Source organism: Brachionichthys hirsutus, chromosome 5 (assembly GCF_040956055.1).
Source record: "Brachionichthys hirsutus isolate HB-005 chromosome 5, CSIRO-AGI_Bhir_v1, whole genome shotgun sequence".
Classification (NCBI taxonomy): domain Eukaryota; kingdom Metazoa; phylum Chordata; class Actinopteri; order Lophiiformes; family Brachionichthyidae; genus Brachionichthys; species Brachionichthys hirsutus.
Window position 1 is genome coordinate 9739978 of NC_090901.1, and position 15056 is coordinate 9755033.

Here is a 15056-nt window from a genome sequence, read left to right on the forward strand (position 1 = left end):
GGGTAATCAAGTCAAAAGCATTTTAGATAAAAAATTCCATCTCTGTATAATTACAGATGGACATTGCTGTCCTTGGAGCCACACCAGAATAAGTATAAATCAACCTGTGACTCAACTGAAAAGCACTTTATTATTGTTGTTGTTGTTGTTTTTAACAGTGTTAGAATAGTAGCGAGACATAGAATGCTGGTACGATTAGTAATCATATACAGAAGCACTAAAATCAATCATTCATTTATTTTATACAGGCTACATACATACGGTATTGTACAAATGATTCTTTAAAACATCTTTGGATAAAGCAAACAACCATATTATTCCTCTAATCTGCACCAATGCCCATTCAATATTTAGCACACTGTTTACAATTCAAGTATGAATATTAAAAAATACACTTATCATAAGTTACAAATCTGAACGGTTATTACAAAAAACAAAAATAATGATTTTATTTCTACAAAATGTATGGCACATAGTGCATCAAGTATTATTTAACCTTCTGATACAGACTTCATAGAACAATTGACCTTCATAAAACGAATAACGGCCAAAAGGTTTTCTAGCTGCTCATTGACATTCTTTAAATCAAAAGAAGCTGCATTGTCAGAGTACATAAAAAAAGAATCGCCATCTATCTTCTAACTTTGGTTAAAGCCTATGATCGGAGTACAAACATGTTAGGTTGCTTCATAGTTGTAGTAGCGGTCACGGTGAAAGTATTTCATGCATGCTGAGTTAAGCACTTATTAAGGGCAGATTTCCTCATGCTGTGATTTATCTGCTGCTGCTACATTCTCAGCTACGTTAATGATGAGAGGATCTTTACATACATTACAGGCAAAGCCCACATCTGCTCAAGAGCCAGTAGCCAGTGTATTCCTTCCAAGATCAGAGGTAATTTCAGTAGTTAAAAAAGCACCATTCAAAAGATCCTCATTACAGGTTAGTGGTTATGCACTATAAATAATAAGTCTAATGCCTTTTCAGCAAGAGAGACAGAGGACAAAAAAATCCTTAGACAATGGCTTCTCCATTGGTAGTAGTCATTGTACGTTAAAACACGGAGCCTATCTATAGTCGTTACAGAATAAATATGGTCACACATAAATATATTACAATGCACATCTCAGAAGAGTATGGATGTTGGTGAGAGGTAGGGGTTGCAGGTACCTAAGTTAGGCCCGATAGGTGTGTGTGAAATGAGACGCCACACCTGATACTGTGTCACGGTGCAACAAAACGAGAACGTGTTTGTGCGGCGTCATTAAAGAGAAACCTATCCTTATTGTAAGATTTCGGCTTTCTCACAGCTCTGGTGTGTAATATGTATCCGTGTGATAGTTGTGTCGGGATAGTTGGTGAACTTTCTTTGCGTGTGTCAGCAGATTGGTGACATAACTGATGACAGGTGACGGCAAACAGACTAAAACGAAACACTAAAATGAGCTGACGTTGTTCTATCACGTTTTCCTACATTTTGACCTCTGACATAAAGCAGGTCTGGATATCAGTAGTCGCTATCTAGTTGTTGGTAGTAATATTTAGCACCAAAGATTTCAAGCTTGACATTTTGGGAAATATACTTCTTTTTTTAACTTGTATGGTAAATATAAATCTGCTCAGTCTGGAGCCTGATTTTGTTATATTGACAGTAACACGACTAACAAACATGCAGCAGACGGTTCAGAGTCAGCGGCATTGAAGAAGGACCTGACGGTGGCCCTGTAGCGCTACACAGTGTAGTTAAGCCGCCGTTCACTAAGTGGGGGGGGTCCAGCAAATCATGACTATTGCATTGTCTTCAGGGTAGGTTTAAGGCTTTGGTCTCGCCACGGCCCTCACTGGACTTGAAGGAGTAGGCCGTTGTGAGCCTGGGGAATGCACTTCCCACAGAAACCACCACAGCGACCGTAGATTCTTGTCCCGTCCTACAGACATAACGCAAATGAGTCAGGAAAGAGTGGGCAAAGGCCATCTCCATTACGCAGAGAGTGGAAGCTGGAAAATGTCAGTGATGATTCCTCTTCAGTGATTCAGACGACATTTCAGAGCAAACAATCCCATTCCAGTGACGGACATGAAGCACGGTTTCCATCCCAATAAAGCAGCCGTACATTTGCAACGTTAACCACTTTTAATTTCAGTTCCATTCCTCAACATCTTCACAGCGTCAGGAATAAAAAAGGAAGACTGTGTGCATTCATTTATAGCTTCTTACCTCAGATCTGTGGACTTTGACAGATACGTAGTTGCCCTGAGAGGTCCACTTGGTGGCCTCAGCCACTTTGAGGCCGGTGCCACTCAGATTAATGCTGAACTGGCCCTGTGGGAACACATCAGACTGCGTTACGTCTGAGCAGTGATTTAACCCTTTCAAGCCCGCACCATGAAGTAATTGTCAGAAAACTCATTTTTGGAAAATATGGTCTTAATGGAACCTTCTGACAATTTTGTCAAAAAAACTAAAAAGTAAGTGCTATAATTTATGTAACTTTCGCAAAATCTGGATTTTTTTTAATGGAAAATGCAGATGCATGTGTTGGCTTGTATCTATCAGCTTTTTCGGTGACAAAAACAAAAAAAATCAAACTTCTGAAGTATAAGTCGTAAAATCCTGAAAGGCCATGCGTATCAAATATGATACGTTTGTCGATAAAAGTTTAACCAGGAAGGCAGAGCTCTTTTATATGTGCAGAAAATGTCTGTGGCAATAACTTCATAAGGAGCACGGAGCACTACATGGTAAAGACCTCCAGTAGAGCAATAAAGGTTTGGAAGTTATTGCTGAGGTCGAGGATGTATTCCCTGCAGGTCCAGGGCCTTGTAGCAGCAATTATATATTTTTCATTACAATGGTTCAGTCTACCAGACTATTTGCCTGTCGTATTTTCCCCGCCAAGCAGGTTGGGCTTTCCGTTTGATTTATCTCTTTTGGAGAAAATACACTAGACCAGCTTTCATTCGAAGCCATGGGAGGATGCGCCATCAATCGAGGGAATGCACCCAGATGTTGGGTGAACACATTTTCATGATGATCCAGATTGCCATGGGGATGGTGTAAATCCAATTACGAGGGGAATGAGCTGCGGAGGGCTGCGCTCTCTGAGTGCTTTTCTAGTTTTTTTTTTTTCCACATTACAGTCTCATTCTCTTTATGTGGCTATTATTTAGACATATTTATAAGCACTCTTCGTTTTCTTTCTTCCCTTTAACAATCATATGACATATAACAAACAAAACATTCCTCTGAGGTCCAGTTTTCCACCCACCTGTGGACACCTGGCTGCACTATAACAATCTCCCGCCGTAGCAAAGTGAACAGGTCGGCCGAGAAGAGTCTGCGAATACTGGAGGTCTGTGACTGGCAAACAGCAAAGACACAAATCTCGAGTTTGAATGTACAACAGCAGAAGTAAACAGACAGAAGGCAGCTGCTCTGAAGTAAACAGGCAACCAGAGCATCAACAACTACAGTTTGTGCAACTGCTGGGTTCATGCCGCCTCGCCGTCACATCACCACACGTCTGAGATATGGAGTTGATCTTTGAATTCTGTGCTTATTCTAAATTTTTCTTATTAAAATCATGGACCAATCATATTGAATTCATTAGTTTTAGATTGGAAAAAAAAAGTAACCCCCCCCCGAAAAGACCGGAGATTCACGATTACCTAGTATGAATGACATCCATAATCAATGCCTTCTCCTGCTCTGCATCAAATAATGACGACATTGAAGAGATGCTTCCCTTCATGCTGAACCCATTACGCCCCACCCCCAGCTTTCTTAAACGTGCCTGAGAGCCAAATCAGTACCATTCAGAGGGAGGGTGGGAATATGTGCAGCTGGACCAGGCACAGCGGACAGGACGATGGCAGTGTGGGTTCAAATCCAACTTCCCCTCAACACACACATACCTACACACACACACTCCAGATACTCTAATCAAAGGCATACTTGGATGCAACAGACTTAAGTCATGAGCAGAGGAATATGGCTTGAAGATATGTGACTATAAGAATTTGTGATTGTGATTGCACACAAGTACAAGTAAATGTATGACATTTGTGCGGGCGCACGGTTGGGTGGCTACACTGTTGTGTCACTTCTTCTGTGTGTTCTTGCCAAAATAAGATGCACAAAGCTTTGATTTCAGAAGTGTGGGCGGGGGGCCGCACACACTACGCTTGGACAGCTTTTTGGATGAGGCGTTGAAGATGTGATGTCAGAAGAGGGGGTTAAAACAACACTTATGTGTGCTCTCAAGGCAATCACACGGTAATTACGTACTAATTATCCTCAGGGAGTTCAGGTCCAGGCGAACTTTGCTGAAGAGCGTGTATCCTGCTGGCGAGTAGTCGTTCCTACAATCACAGTCCTGCCTCCGGCTGCCGTTGTACGGACATTCAAACGGGTTCATCAACCTGTTTTTTTTTTTTTTTTTGAAGAGAACGTTTATTTTTGAAGACAAACGAAGGGATCTGAGGAGTCCTAAAAAACGTCATATTTTATACCAGAGATGCAATACAGCTGAGCTATGAGTCATCACACCTGTGGCCATACACCTCGGAATAGTTGTCTGTCTGACCGCTGTGCAAGGTCACATACTCCTTGGGGAAATCGGTCTGCATCTCCGCACAGTATATCTGAGGAAAAACACATTGAGCCAACAGATGAGCGTCTGCGGTGAGGACAGGAGGGGGGGCTGCAGATTGATTCACCATGTGTGAATTCTGACACGCACACACACACACCTGTAGGATCCGGGACTTGACTTTGAGATAGTATTCCCCATCTATATTCACCCCCTGTCTCACCTGGGCCTCTCGACAGGAAGTGAACAACTGGCCTGGTAGAAGAAAGTTGAAGGGCGTGACATCAAAAAACGCTTTGACATAAAAATTAAGGAGAAACTTTAGACAGTTTTCAGACAACGTGGAAAAAGTTGAGTGGGAATGTCACACCACAATGATAGCGCCTGTGTGGGTACCAACAGATACAAAAGTATTTGTGCTCCAGCGCTGGATGGGAAAACTCTACCAGTAAGTTTCATCATAACTCTGGCTATCACTGAAATGAATTAACCGGTTTCAAACACTCGCGTTGCCTCCTCTGTGCTGCGGAGCTGCTGTCAGACTGATTAGCTGATGAGTATTAATACTTGACCACAGTACTGGCTGTCACCCGAGCATATCGTTTTAATTTCGGCAGTTCCTGACTTGGCAGAAGCCACATCGGGAATGAACAGCCCAATGCACCAGTACTGAAACATCACAAAACCATCAGGCTTTGGCCTGCTGCCGGGTTTTCCAGCAAGTTGACAATAGACAGTGCCTCTGCTGCGGCACACACCCCTGAGGCATTTAGATAGATAGTCTGTATCTATTGGTTGCCACGTGTACAGCACAGTCAGTTTGATACCACCTCTCGACACATTTCCATTTGGCAGCACTGGTTTTACGAGGTTTGCACTTAAGAACCAAAAATAGATTCCTGGGTGTCTGAAATTATGCCGGCAAAGGAATCTCACATTCTCTGTCTTGACATGCAGTGTGAGACTCAGGTCTTTCTGCAGGACGGCAGTGTTCAGACGGCAGGCCTTGGGAGGTCACACACTCGACTCCTCGCTCCATCACTCCGGCTCCACAAGTCTGTGAGCACTAGTTCACACACAAAGGTATTCAGCTTCATGCTTGCTTACAAATCTACAAATAAGAGGCATCAGCAGCCATAAAATCCACACGTGTCAAAGGGTTTTGTGAGATTTCCGACATCCCGACAAGCCTTTTCTGTTTCACCTTGCTCCACATTCCAGCCTTCCAGTAGGATCTCTGTGGGCAGTCCCTGAGGAGGCACGTTCGCGTACTGGGAGGGTGGGACTCGGGGCAGTGGCTGCCGGCAGAGGAGGACTGGGCTGCAGGATGTGGGTGTAGGCCATGCGTGGAGGGCATCATGGAGCAGGAGACTATTCGCTGCTGGTAGCCCACACCGCAGGTAGCAGAACACTGAACAACACACAGACACTTTGTGACAATGCAATTTATTTGACCCCTTTTTTTTTCAGGTGCATTTTGTGCAGAACAAAGCCGTTTCTGTCCTTTGATTCCTACCTGTGACCACTGCCCTGTGGTCCACATGTAGCGGCAGGGAGCTCCTGTGCAGGCGCGTTGTGATGGAGGCTGAGACGCCGTCTTACAATAATCATCTGGGACGGGTGTCACACCTGGATCCATGCACCTCACCTTCCTGCTCCTCACACCTTCTCCACAGGTTGCATTGCACTGAAATCCGACAAGAGAAAATTGAGAGCTGTGCCGCGATATTAGATCTTAAGAAACCCTAAATGTGGGTTAACTCAGAATCCAGTAAGAGGTTATGGGACTATTTAAAGTAATAGTAGTAAAAGTAGTAAACACTAGTTTGTTGTGGAGTTTATTTCAATTTATTACTTAGGTTCTCCTGAGACCTGACCGTACTTCAGAGCCAAACTATGAAAAAAAAAAAAAAAGTTCTCGAGGCAAGTCAGACTCGAAGTCTGAACACTGCAAACGTTCCTGAAGCAGGAGGATACTACTGTGTGTCCCTACATGGTGCCCCTCTTTTATGTGTTGCGTTCGAGGACTAAAGCACAGGACGTTAAAGAAAGCTGGGCAAAGTAAAGAAAAAGCGCTAGCGTGACACCCAACAGCGATATTCCCCCCTCACGATTTCGAGGTTTGACATAATCTACCAGATGATAGTTATCAACAAAGGCCTTACGACTGACGCAAGAGTATCTGCAGGCCCTCTTTTGAAATGGTGCAGGAAAAAGATATGAAGACCAAAGCTGTGAGCCAATAAAAGCTTTATAGAGATAGCTAAACATCTGTTCATCTGCCTCTCGCTGGGAGACTGAGGGTAAGGAAGAAGGGAGGGACGCTTAGAGAGAAGGAATGAGTGCTTGCTTACTTCTTCCCATTCGCCAGCCACCCAACTGTAAAGTGTGCACTCTGCAGTTTGGCATGGCCGGACAACGGCCGGGCGACGGGCGGCATCGCAAATATCCTCCCTGACCCGTCCGGTGCCTTTCAGTCTGCAGTAAACATCCCGAGCCTGAACTCCGACCCCACAGGTGACGGAACACTGGCCAAAAAAAATAAATACATGAAGGCGCAGGACACGCAAATGATCAAGAACCATGCAGTCACTTCATACAAATTCGTTACGATACAGACAGAAGACATGGTGGTTTTAATGGGATTCAAACCTCAGGTCTCAAAGATGCGCTCCACTGACATCACACGTGATTAAACTCAACCAACTCAACTCAAACCAACATCGTCCTCTGACTTTACGCCGCCAGATCTTTGATTTAACTTTTTTCTTTATTTACTTTCCTTCTTTTATTTAACCTGATTTTCAGTCTTTTTGAGCAGTTTTTCGGAGTACTATGACATTTATAAAAACTTGAATGAATTCTCCTGATTCACTTTCGTAAAACTGAAGAATGACTAATATGTTTTAAGATTTGAAAAACAAAACAAAACTTGACAATAGAGGATTAAGAAAAGGGAAATCCCAGTTGTTGGATGTCATCTCAATATGAAGTCCCCCCCCCAAAAAATTTAAATATCCTTGAACGATTATTGCAAAGAATGAAATGAAGCTATTTGTGCTACAGCAATGGAGATGAGACGAATAATAAAGTAATAAAAAGGCCTCATTTCATTTCTAGTGAACTGAAGTTGTCATTTCACAGAATCAGTTTCATATGACAATGTTTAGTAAAGTATTTTTCTCTTTCATGATTTCGTTTTTCCATGAAGAATTTACCCCCCAAAAAATCCAAAGATATTCTGTTTCTTTTTGAGCTGCACCTGTGGGGTCGTGTGAAGGTCTATCTGAAGCATCTCTTTGATGCGCTTTCGGAAGCATGCCTGCATACTAAGGGAACCGCTCGCTAAGGCCCGAGCTGATCAGCCTGATTCCTCTCCGGCTCGCCGACAGACCTCAAAGAACATCCCCAGCCTTCAGACGTTTTCACGCAGTCAGAAAATCTGCACGTTATACAGCGAGTGTCAGATTTCCAGAAAACCTCCAGATGTATTTTTGTTGTTCATGTCTTGCTGCAGTCGATGTGTTATCATTGCCCTGTGGCTGAATGATAGGGGTCAAATCCTTTTAGTTTGGAAGGACAACAAAAATTGAAATATGACCTTGGAAAAAAAGAAGCTTTTTTAAAATCCTACAAAGCAAGAAAATAAAATACTGATTTAAGTCACTGTTAACTGCTAAAACAAAAGAAACCAGGTTCTGTGTAAAATTTTTACGGCAGTAAAGAAAATCATGAAACCATCCATTGATCCATTTCCTTGACCGCTTTATCCGTAATCGGGTCACAGGTCGTGCTGGAGCTGATCCCAGCTGTCTACTGGCGAGAGGCGGGGCACACCCTGGACAAGCCACCAGTTCATCGCAGGGCATCATAAAACTGCTGATGAAAAATTAGAATTATTGTGTTCAGGTTGAGTGCAGAGTCTGAAAAGGGACATGGAGGAATAAAAAAAGCATTTGGATGATTTACTGACTTAAGTGAGTCACCAGTCATTTGCAGGTTGGATGACTCCATGTATGTGAAGGACGCTCGTTCGAGATCTCACAAAAGTACATCTTTACCTCAAGACATAAAACATGCTGAGGATTTCAGGGTTGCTGGTGGTATGTGGAGGAAGATGATTGCTTCCAGACACCAGTGAGGGAGAGAGTGAGAAAGAGGGGGAGGATATCTCCAAGAATGGGGAGTGGCAGGAACCCGGGAGGGATGCGTTGGAATTTAAAATGTTTTTTTTAAAGAATATTTATGGAAAAATTGAAGACTTTATAGCTTCTACTCATCTTAGAAAGTAACTTTGCCTCTTCTGATTTCAGAAAATAAGCCATGAAAACCGATAGTACCCGACATGCCCAGCGCCTTAGACTGCGTTAGTGCGACATGGTGAACTATAGTGCAGCTTTTAGCATCTTAAAACGCCAGACTTCACCCCCAGGAGTTAGTGAGGTCAATTCAGAGCTAAAAAAAAAAAATTAGCTCCTTAATGGATGAATGAAAACTCATTGACTCTCCAGATGAACACTAATGTGCACCATGTCTGCTAACAAAGTCTGCTAAGTCAAAGTTATGTTGAAGAGGCAAACAATGCAAAATATTTATTTGACTTATGTATTTTTTTTGTACTTGTTCCAAAGAATGACAAAAAGCACAGCAGTCTATTTTTCCTTTCCGTCTGCGCTGAGAGTGAGACAACGTGATATATATGGCTTCGGAATAGTTTCCTCCCTGTGGGAATTCAATGTGACTCTGAGCCAAAACTGAGCTGTAACTCCTCTTAGCAGCACATATCACGGTTTTGTCGTCGGCTCCACAAAGACTGGGATGATCAGCAAACATAAAGGAACCTGCAGCAGTCCGGGTTCTATCAGAACATCAGGGTGTGGTCTGATAGAACGCTTCAATAGAAAGAAATCACTCAAATCTACCACTTAACCAGACATCCACACATCAGGCTCACCACACAAACAACTTGACGCCTGAGGAAATAAAGCGTTGCACTTGAACAAGAACTGAGCGGTGATTGGACAGGAGCTCATCTGATATGTCAAAGTATTTGCGCCTCTGGCAGCAGTTTCCTTTGATGCGGTCCCTGAAGAGGTAGAGGAGACAAAGAAGTGCACACATACCTCCTTCCACCTGTTGGCCTTCCATCCGGGGCATCCCTGCGCCCGGCAGGTCTTCCGAGAGCGGGGTCGAGGCAGGCGGCTGCAGTGCTCTTCCTCGACTTCGGTTTGGTTCTGATAAACACACGCTATCTCCCGCTGCTTGGTCCCCCGACCACAACTAACAGAACACTGCAGAAAGAAGGACAGTGGAGAGAGAGGGGGGGGGGGGTGTTGGATGGAGAATGAGAGACAATTACAGAACATCAATGAACTCTCAATGTCTACGTGATGAAAGTTGTGGGAGAAGTCCAATTCTTATTAGAATCAACAAATCCGTCAGAGGGTGGATCGACTAGGAGTGTCAAAGTCTTCCCTTTCTGTTCTTTCATTTGTATATTTACTCTCATCATAATCTTCTGCTACTCTACTGTCGGCTTGTCCCGTCAGGGCTCGCCACAGCAAATCAACCTTCTCCACTTCACCCCTTCGTCCTCCGCAACACCAGCCACTACGTCCATGTATCTTCTCCTAGGTCGACCTGTAGATCAGAATATCCTCCTAAAATATGCACACACAGCATCTCGATGTCAAAACGAGGAACGCTTGTACCTCATTGTATTTCATGGCCAAGTCAAATTACCATTGACAAACACCAAACAACTTCAACTAAAGTGTTGCGTCGAGCTCACACAGACAACCGTCCGGTTTGAAGAAGGAGTCGAGAAATGACTCAAAGAAAGCCGCAGAAATGAAGAAGGTGAAGAGAAAAATGCTCTGAACAAAGAGGAGGCAGTCTGATAAATACTAAAAAAGACATCTGCTCGTGAGATTGGTTTCAATGGGGCCAGACAGCGATTAGGGTGCCTGCTATTTCTGCTTGGCCAGTGAGAACCCCCCCATACAAAAACACTCCAAAAATGAGGTGCTGGAATAAAATTCACAAGATAAAGAGCGTTACATTTTGCCTTGATGCATTTTCCAGTCCAGATAATAAACATAATATTGCATTGTCCTCTAATTATAATCTCAGAATGTTGCATAACGCCGAACCCGATTTGTTTTTCCAATGTGCCGATACTGATCTCGCTACAAATGCCTGGCTGTGGAACTACGGGGAGGGGGGGGGTGGTTGGTTCTTCCCCTATCCCCTCTTAGTTTAGTAAAGTTTTTAGTTTCAGACAAAGCCTTCTCCACGGCTTTCTTCTGGAGTGTGGTGCAGGCTGCGGCTGACCCTGCGCACATATGCATCATGCACGTTGTAATTACCGAGGCATTTTAAACACAGGGCTGTCTCAGCTGACGGAAAACATCAAAGCCGGGGGGGGGACAGAACCGAGCGACTCGTCCCCTGAGCCCCGCAGTTTCACCCTGAGAACTCGTCCAGTGATGACAACAGCACTCCCCTCCACCTTAGACAAGGGCAGAGACAGACGTTGAAGGGGGTGGTGGTGATGAGGCAGAGGGTTAGCCCCTCCTTTCTGCATTAACAAAAAAGAAAAGGGGAAAAAGAGAGGAAGAAAGGAAATCGCAGCCATACGGGCTGTGCTGCCCTGAGCCGTGTCTTCATTTTAACGGCGGGAGAAAAGGCGCTACATGGCGACGTGCTCCTCCCTCCACCCTGCCAACCTCATCTGTCAGCCATTAGTTAATCAGGACTGGTCATGCGGGGGGGGGGGGACCGGTGGACAGCCTCACCTTTGAGAGCAAGAAGAGGGCAAACAGTCAGAGACCTTTGCTTCATCGAGCCACAGCTGCACCCACTCAGGTAAGACCACTCCTCTTCTAGTTCGACTCGTGTGAGACAAGTTAACGTCTCTCTATTTAAAAAATAACACCGCCTCAATTTGGAAAAAGTCGCTTGAAAAAAATGGCCAAGGTCAGTCATTCTGATTAGATGCTGTACCTGATTTCACACGCATGTCCGTGTTATATTCATGCTGTCGAGGCTCCTCTCAGGTGCTGCTGATAACTGACGAGTTTAGAATGCAAACACTCTCAGAGTCACTTTAACGAGAAGGAGAGGAAAAAAAACATAGAAATCAAAGCGTCTCCTGGGTGGCGAAACACTCCCGGGACAAATTCGCCCTCACACGTTGCCCCCGGCAATTAATTTCACATGATCAGCCGATTTAAGTCTGGTATAATCCAGTGAGGTTCATCCAGGGATAATGAGGATTACTATAAAATGGAGGGACTCGCCCAGTTTAGATTTGGCACAAAGCTGAAACTCTGACAAGCAAAGCAGCTTTTGTGTGTGTGTGTGTGTGGTGTGTGTGTGTGTGTGGGGGGGGGGGGGTCACCCTACAGAACGTCTGCAGAGCCGAAAGAGCTCAAATGAATTCCTTTACTTAAGTGACAATCTTGATATGAAAGCTCGGGAACAAATCATGTCAGAATCACCAGATGAATACTTTATTAATCCCAGAGGGAAATCCCATTGCATCATTTAGTGCTAAATCAGAAATCAATAAAATATCAATAAAATAATGCTGAGAGTTTTGAGCATAGATGTTTAATTTAGATTAAACTATAATCCGATGCAGATTTCCCTCAGATTATTTCTCGCCAGATGATCAGAACCAGAGCTTTGTGTCAGCATTGACGTCTTTACTTCGAGGTGACCCCCACCCACCGCCTTACCATGAACAGGTAAGCTCATGGGCGCTGTGGAAACCTTCTTGGCATCCGAGAGAAACTGAACAAGATTTTGAATATATGTCGCTCGTCCAACACGGCAAATCAGAGCGAGGAGGTCAAATTCCCAAAGAACCAATGAGCCTCGGTTTAGATCAAAACCACCTTGTGAGTAAAGATGCATGTTTATTGGATCACTGATTACTGCAGCCTTAAGCGGCACATGAAAACCATCGTTACTGTAAGAGCTGTAATTAAAACATAACAAATCTGGTGACAAAACAAATATTAGTTTTTTTATGGCGAGGCTTAGATATCACAACTGTGGGCATTCGTGCCAGATTTCACCACATTGGCTTGACACGCTGTTTATTTTAGCTACTATAATGTTTTACATAATAATAATAATAAAACAGCTTTTACTGCAAAGTCTGCCAACAGAACAACCAAGTAAGGAGAATGCTGTAAAGGTTCAAAAGGAAACGATGCATCCTCAGGTGAGGATGAAACCTGCACAAAGGTTTGCTTCTTTCTCCGTTTCCTATATTTAGCCATTCCAAGTAAGACGATGGCCTGATGTGGAAGCCAAGGCCGAATTCCGATCGCATTGCAGCACGTTTGCACTGCCAGCGGATGTAATACTAAGCACATGGCTCCGTAGACTCTTCAAAGGAGCTCGGTGTTGACCTGGAGCAAGAACAAACTCGCAAGAGCAGACCGTGAAAAGGGAGTGTAGAATTAAAAAGCAAGGCTCCATGTTGCCAAGGCTGCAAGATACAGAATCCCAGGTCAGATGCCCTCGTGCAAAACATCAAAAAAATCCTGCAAGGACAAAATGCGGCGTCCAGTGATTTGTTACAGTCTTCTTATCACCGTGTTCTTCGGTGCACAAGTTTAGCTGTAAATCACAGAACGGAGGAGGCGAGGGGCGGGATGAAGGGTCACAGGACAGTCAGGCTGTTTAACCGCTCTCGGTTCTGTCTTGCAGACGGAAAAACGACGCATGTCGACAACATGGGAACAGCTGGTGAGCGTGGCGCCACAGGGCAGAGGGATGTCAAGACTCGCAGATCTTTTATCCGTCCGGCTTAAAATAGACACCCCAAGACTTGTTGGGCACACACACAGTGTTCTGTCCAAACCGTCTCTCACTGATCACAGCTGTCGTTACCAAATGAATAATCTCAACACAAAATACGACAATGCTGATTTTATCATAATATTGAACTCAGTAAGGGAAAGAAAGAATGCGTGAATCACTTCCTGTTTGCAGGAGCAGCAGTGCTCTGATTGGCTAGTCCTGAAACAGCCCTTTGCATTTTATTTACGGATTTAAATAAACGAGCGGCTGAGTCGGAATATACAATTTCTTCAACGTGGTTTCCTTTTTAAGTCAACACCACTCAGAACAGATGCACCGAGCATCAAAACGAAACGACAGAGCAGTCGACGTTTCCGTCCGCGTCGACATTTCATCGGCAGCCGTTTCCATTACTGTGACACCGAGACATCCAGCGCCGCTCAGCACGCGGCTCGAGACGTGGTAAATGAGTTCAGAATAAAGCAAAGGGAGAGCGAGTGAAATTGTTGGTGACAGAATTGTTAAAAACATAAGGAGTAATTTGGAGCCAAATTGAAGGACACTCATCTCCTTGTTATTTAAAGTGGGCTGGAACAAAAGAGGAGGGGGGGGCTATTTGACACACGTCAAGCCCCACAAACTCCATTACACTCCATCAACCGGGTAGCGCCGACAAGCCCCGACAGGACCAGGCCCCACCGAGTCTGATGCGGTATAAACGAATAAACATGGAAGACGGGACTAGGAAGAGATTCCTCGAGGCTTAAAAGAACTTTATAACATCTGCCTGATGAGTTGAGGAAAAGCAGCGATCCCCACCTGGGATCGCCTTCTTAATGGTCTCTACCCTCTTCTCATAATTTTCCCAAAGGCAAACCAGGCTCAGATCAGACTTTGCTCCAACAGGAATAACATTCGTATCTTGGGGAATAATAAAACTTCTCTCTAAGCAGCCGTAAATTCTGCTGTCAAAGATCTTTATGACGAGCGTACTGTGCCAGAATGTATTTTCACAATGCTTGTCCTCAAATGTCCGATCCTGAATGACGTGCTGTGACACAAACATTCTGAATCATCTGATAGCATCGCACACCATCTGTTTTATTGTGCTCCCCCCCACCTTCGTCTTTGCTTTGCTTTGCGTCCAACACTGTTTGACTTTTAACCAGCAAATCATCATCTTCATTATTTTGTTTTCTCTCAAAGGACAGAATGAAACGTTATCTCCCAACTCAGATTTAAAATCGAGGGCCACAACTAGAACCGTGCCTATGAGGACCCAGCGGGAAGGGGGGGCCCTTCAGCCGTTCACACCCGACTGGCGTACGAGCAGGATCATGAAACACAAGCCAATGATGTCACGACCGAGTGACCCCGGGGTTGACAGGTTTGTAGAATGTTTTTGCCCACTGCCCTCAGGCCAAAGTAAAGTATGTCTACGTTGTGCATGTGGATTTCATTTGAGAGCTCATCTGCGATCCCTTTCCATGGGAACCCGACTCTCGACAGGAAACGGTATGTTTTTGTTAGCAGCAAACAAGCATAAATTACTGAACCGGCGCCTCGGCTACTAATTTATCACACACGGCCTTGCTGATGCCCCTCGCACACATTTAACGACCTTGCTTTAACAGTAATCACCATTAG

General features: G+C 44.3%; 1 protein-coding gene across 1 annotated transcript in view; it reads right to left on the bottom strand.

Moving 5' to 3' along the window:
• Positions 1-1838: 1838 nt before the first annotated feature.
• LOC137893507 (A disintegrin and metalloproteinase with thrombospondin motifs 20) overlaps positions 1839-15056 on the bottom strand; it is a 63901-nt gene continuing 50683 nt past the window's right edge. The window contains exons 29-39 of the mRNA XM_068738918.1: positions 9716-9883; positions 6947-7120; positions 6109-6279; positions 5797-6003; positions 5529-5658; positions 4753-4847; positions 4550-4644; positions 4289-4422; positions 3270-3361; positions 2219-2323; positions 1839-1928 (exon numbers count right to left, since the gene is read on the bottom strand). Coding sequence (XP_068595019.1) covers positions 1839-1928; positions 2219-2323; positions 3270-3361; positions 4289-4422; positions 4550-4644; positions 4753-4847; positions 5529-5658; positions 5797-6003; positions 6109-6279; positions 6947-7120; positions 9716-9883 — 1461 coding nt within the window. The remainder of the gene's footprint in view (positions 1929-2218; positions 2324-3269; positions 3362-4288; positions 4423-4549; positions 4645-4752; positions 4848-5528; positions 5659-5796; positions 6004-6108; positions 6280-6946; positions 7121-9715; positions 9884-15056) is intronic.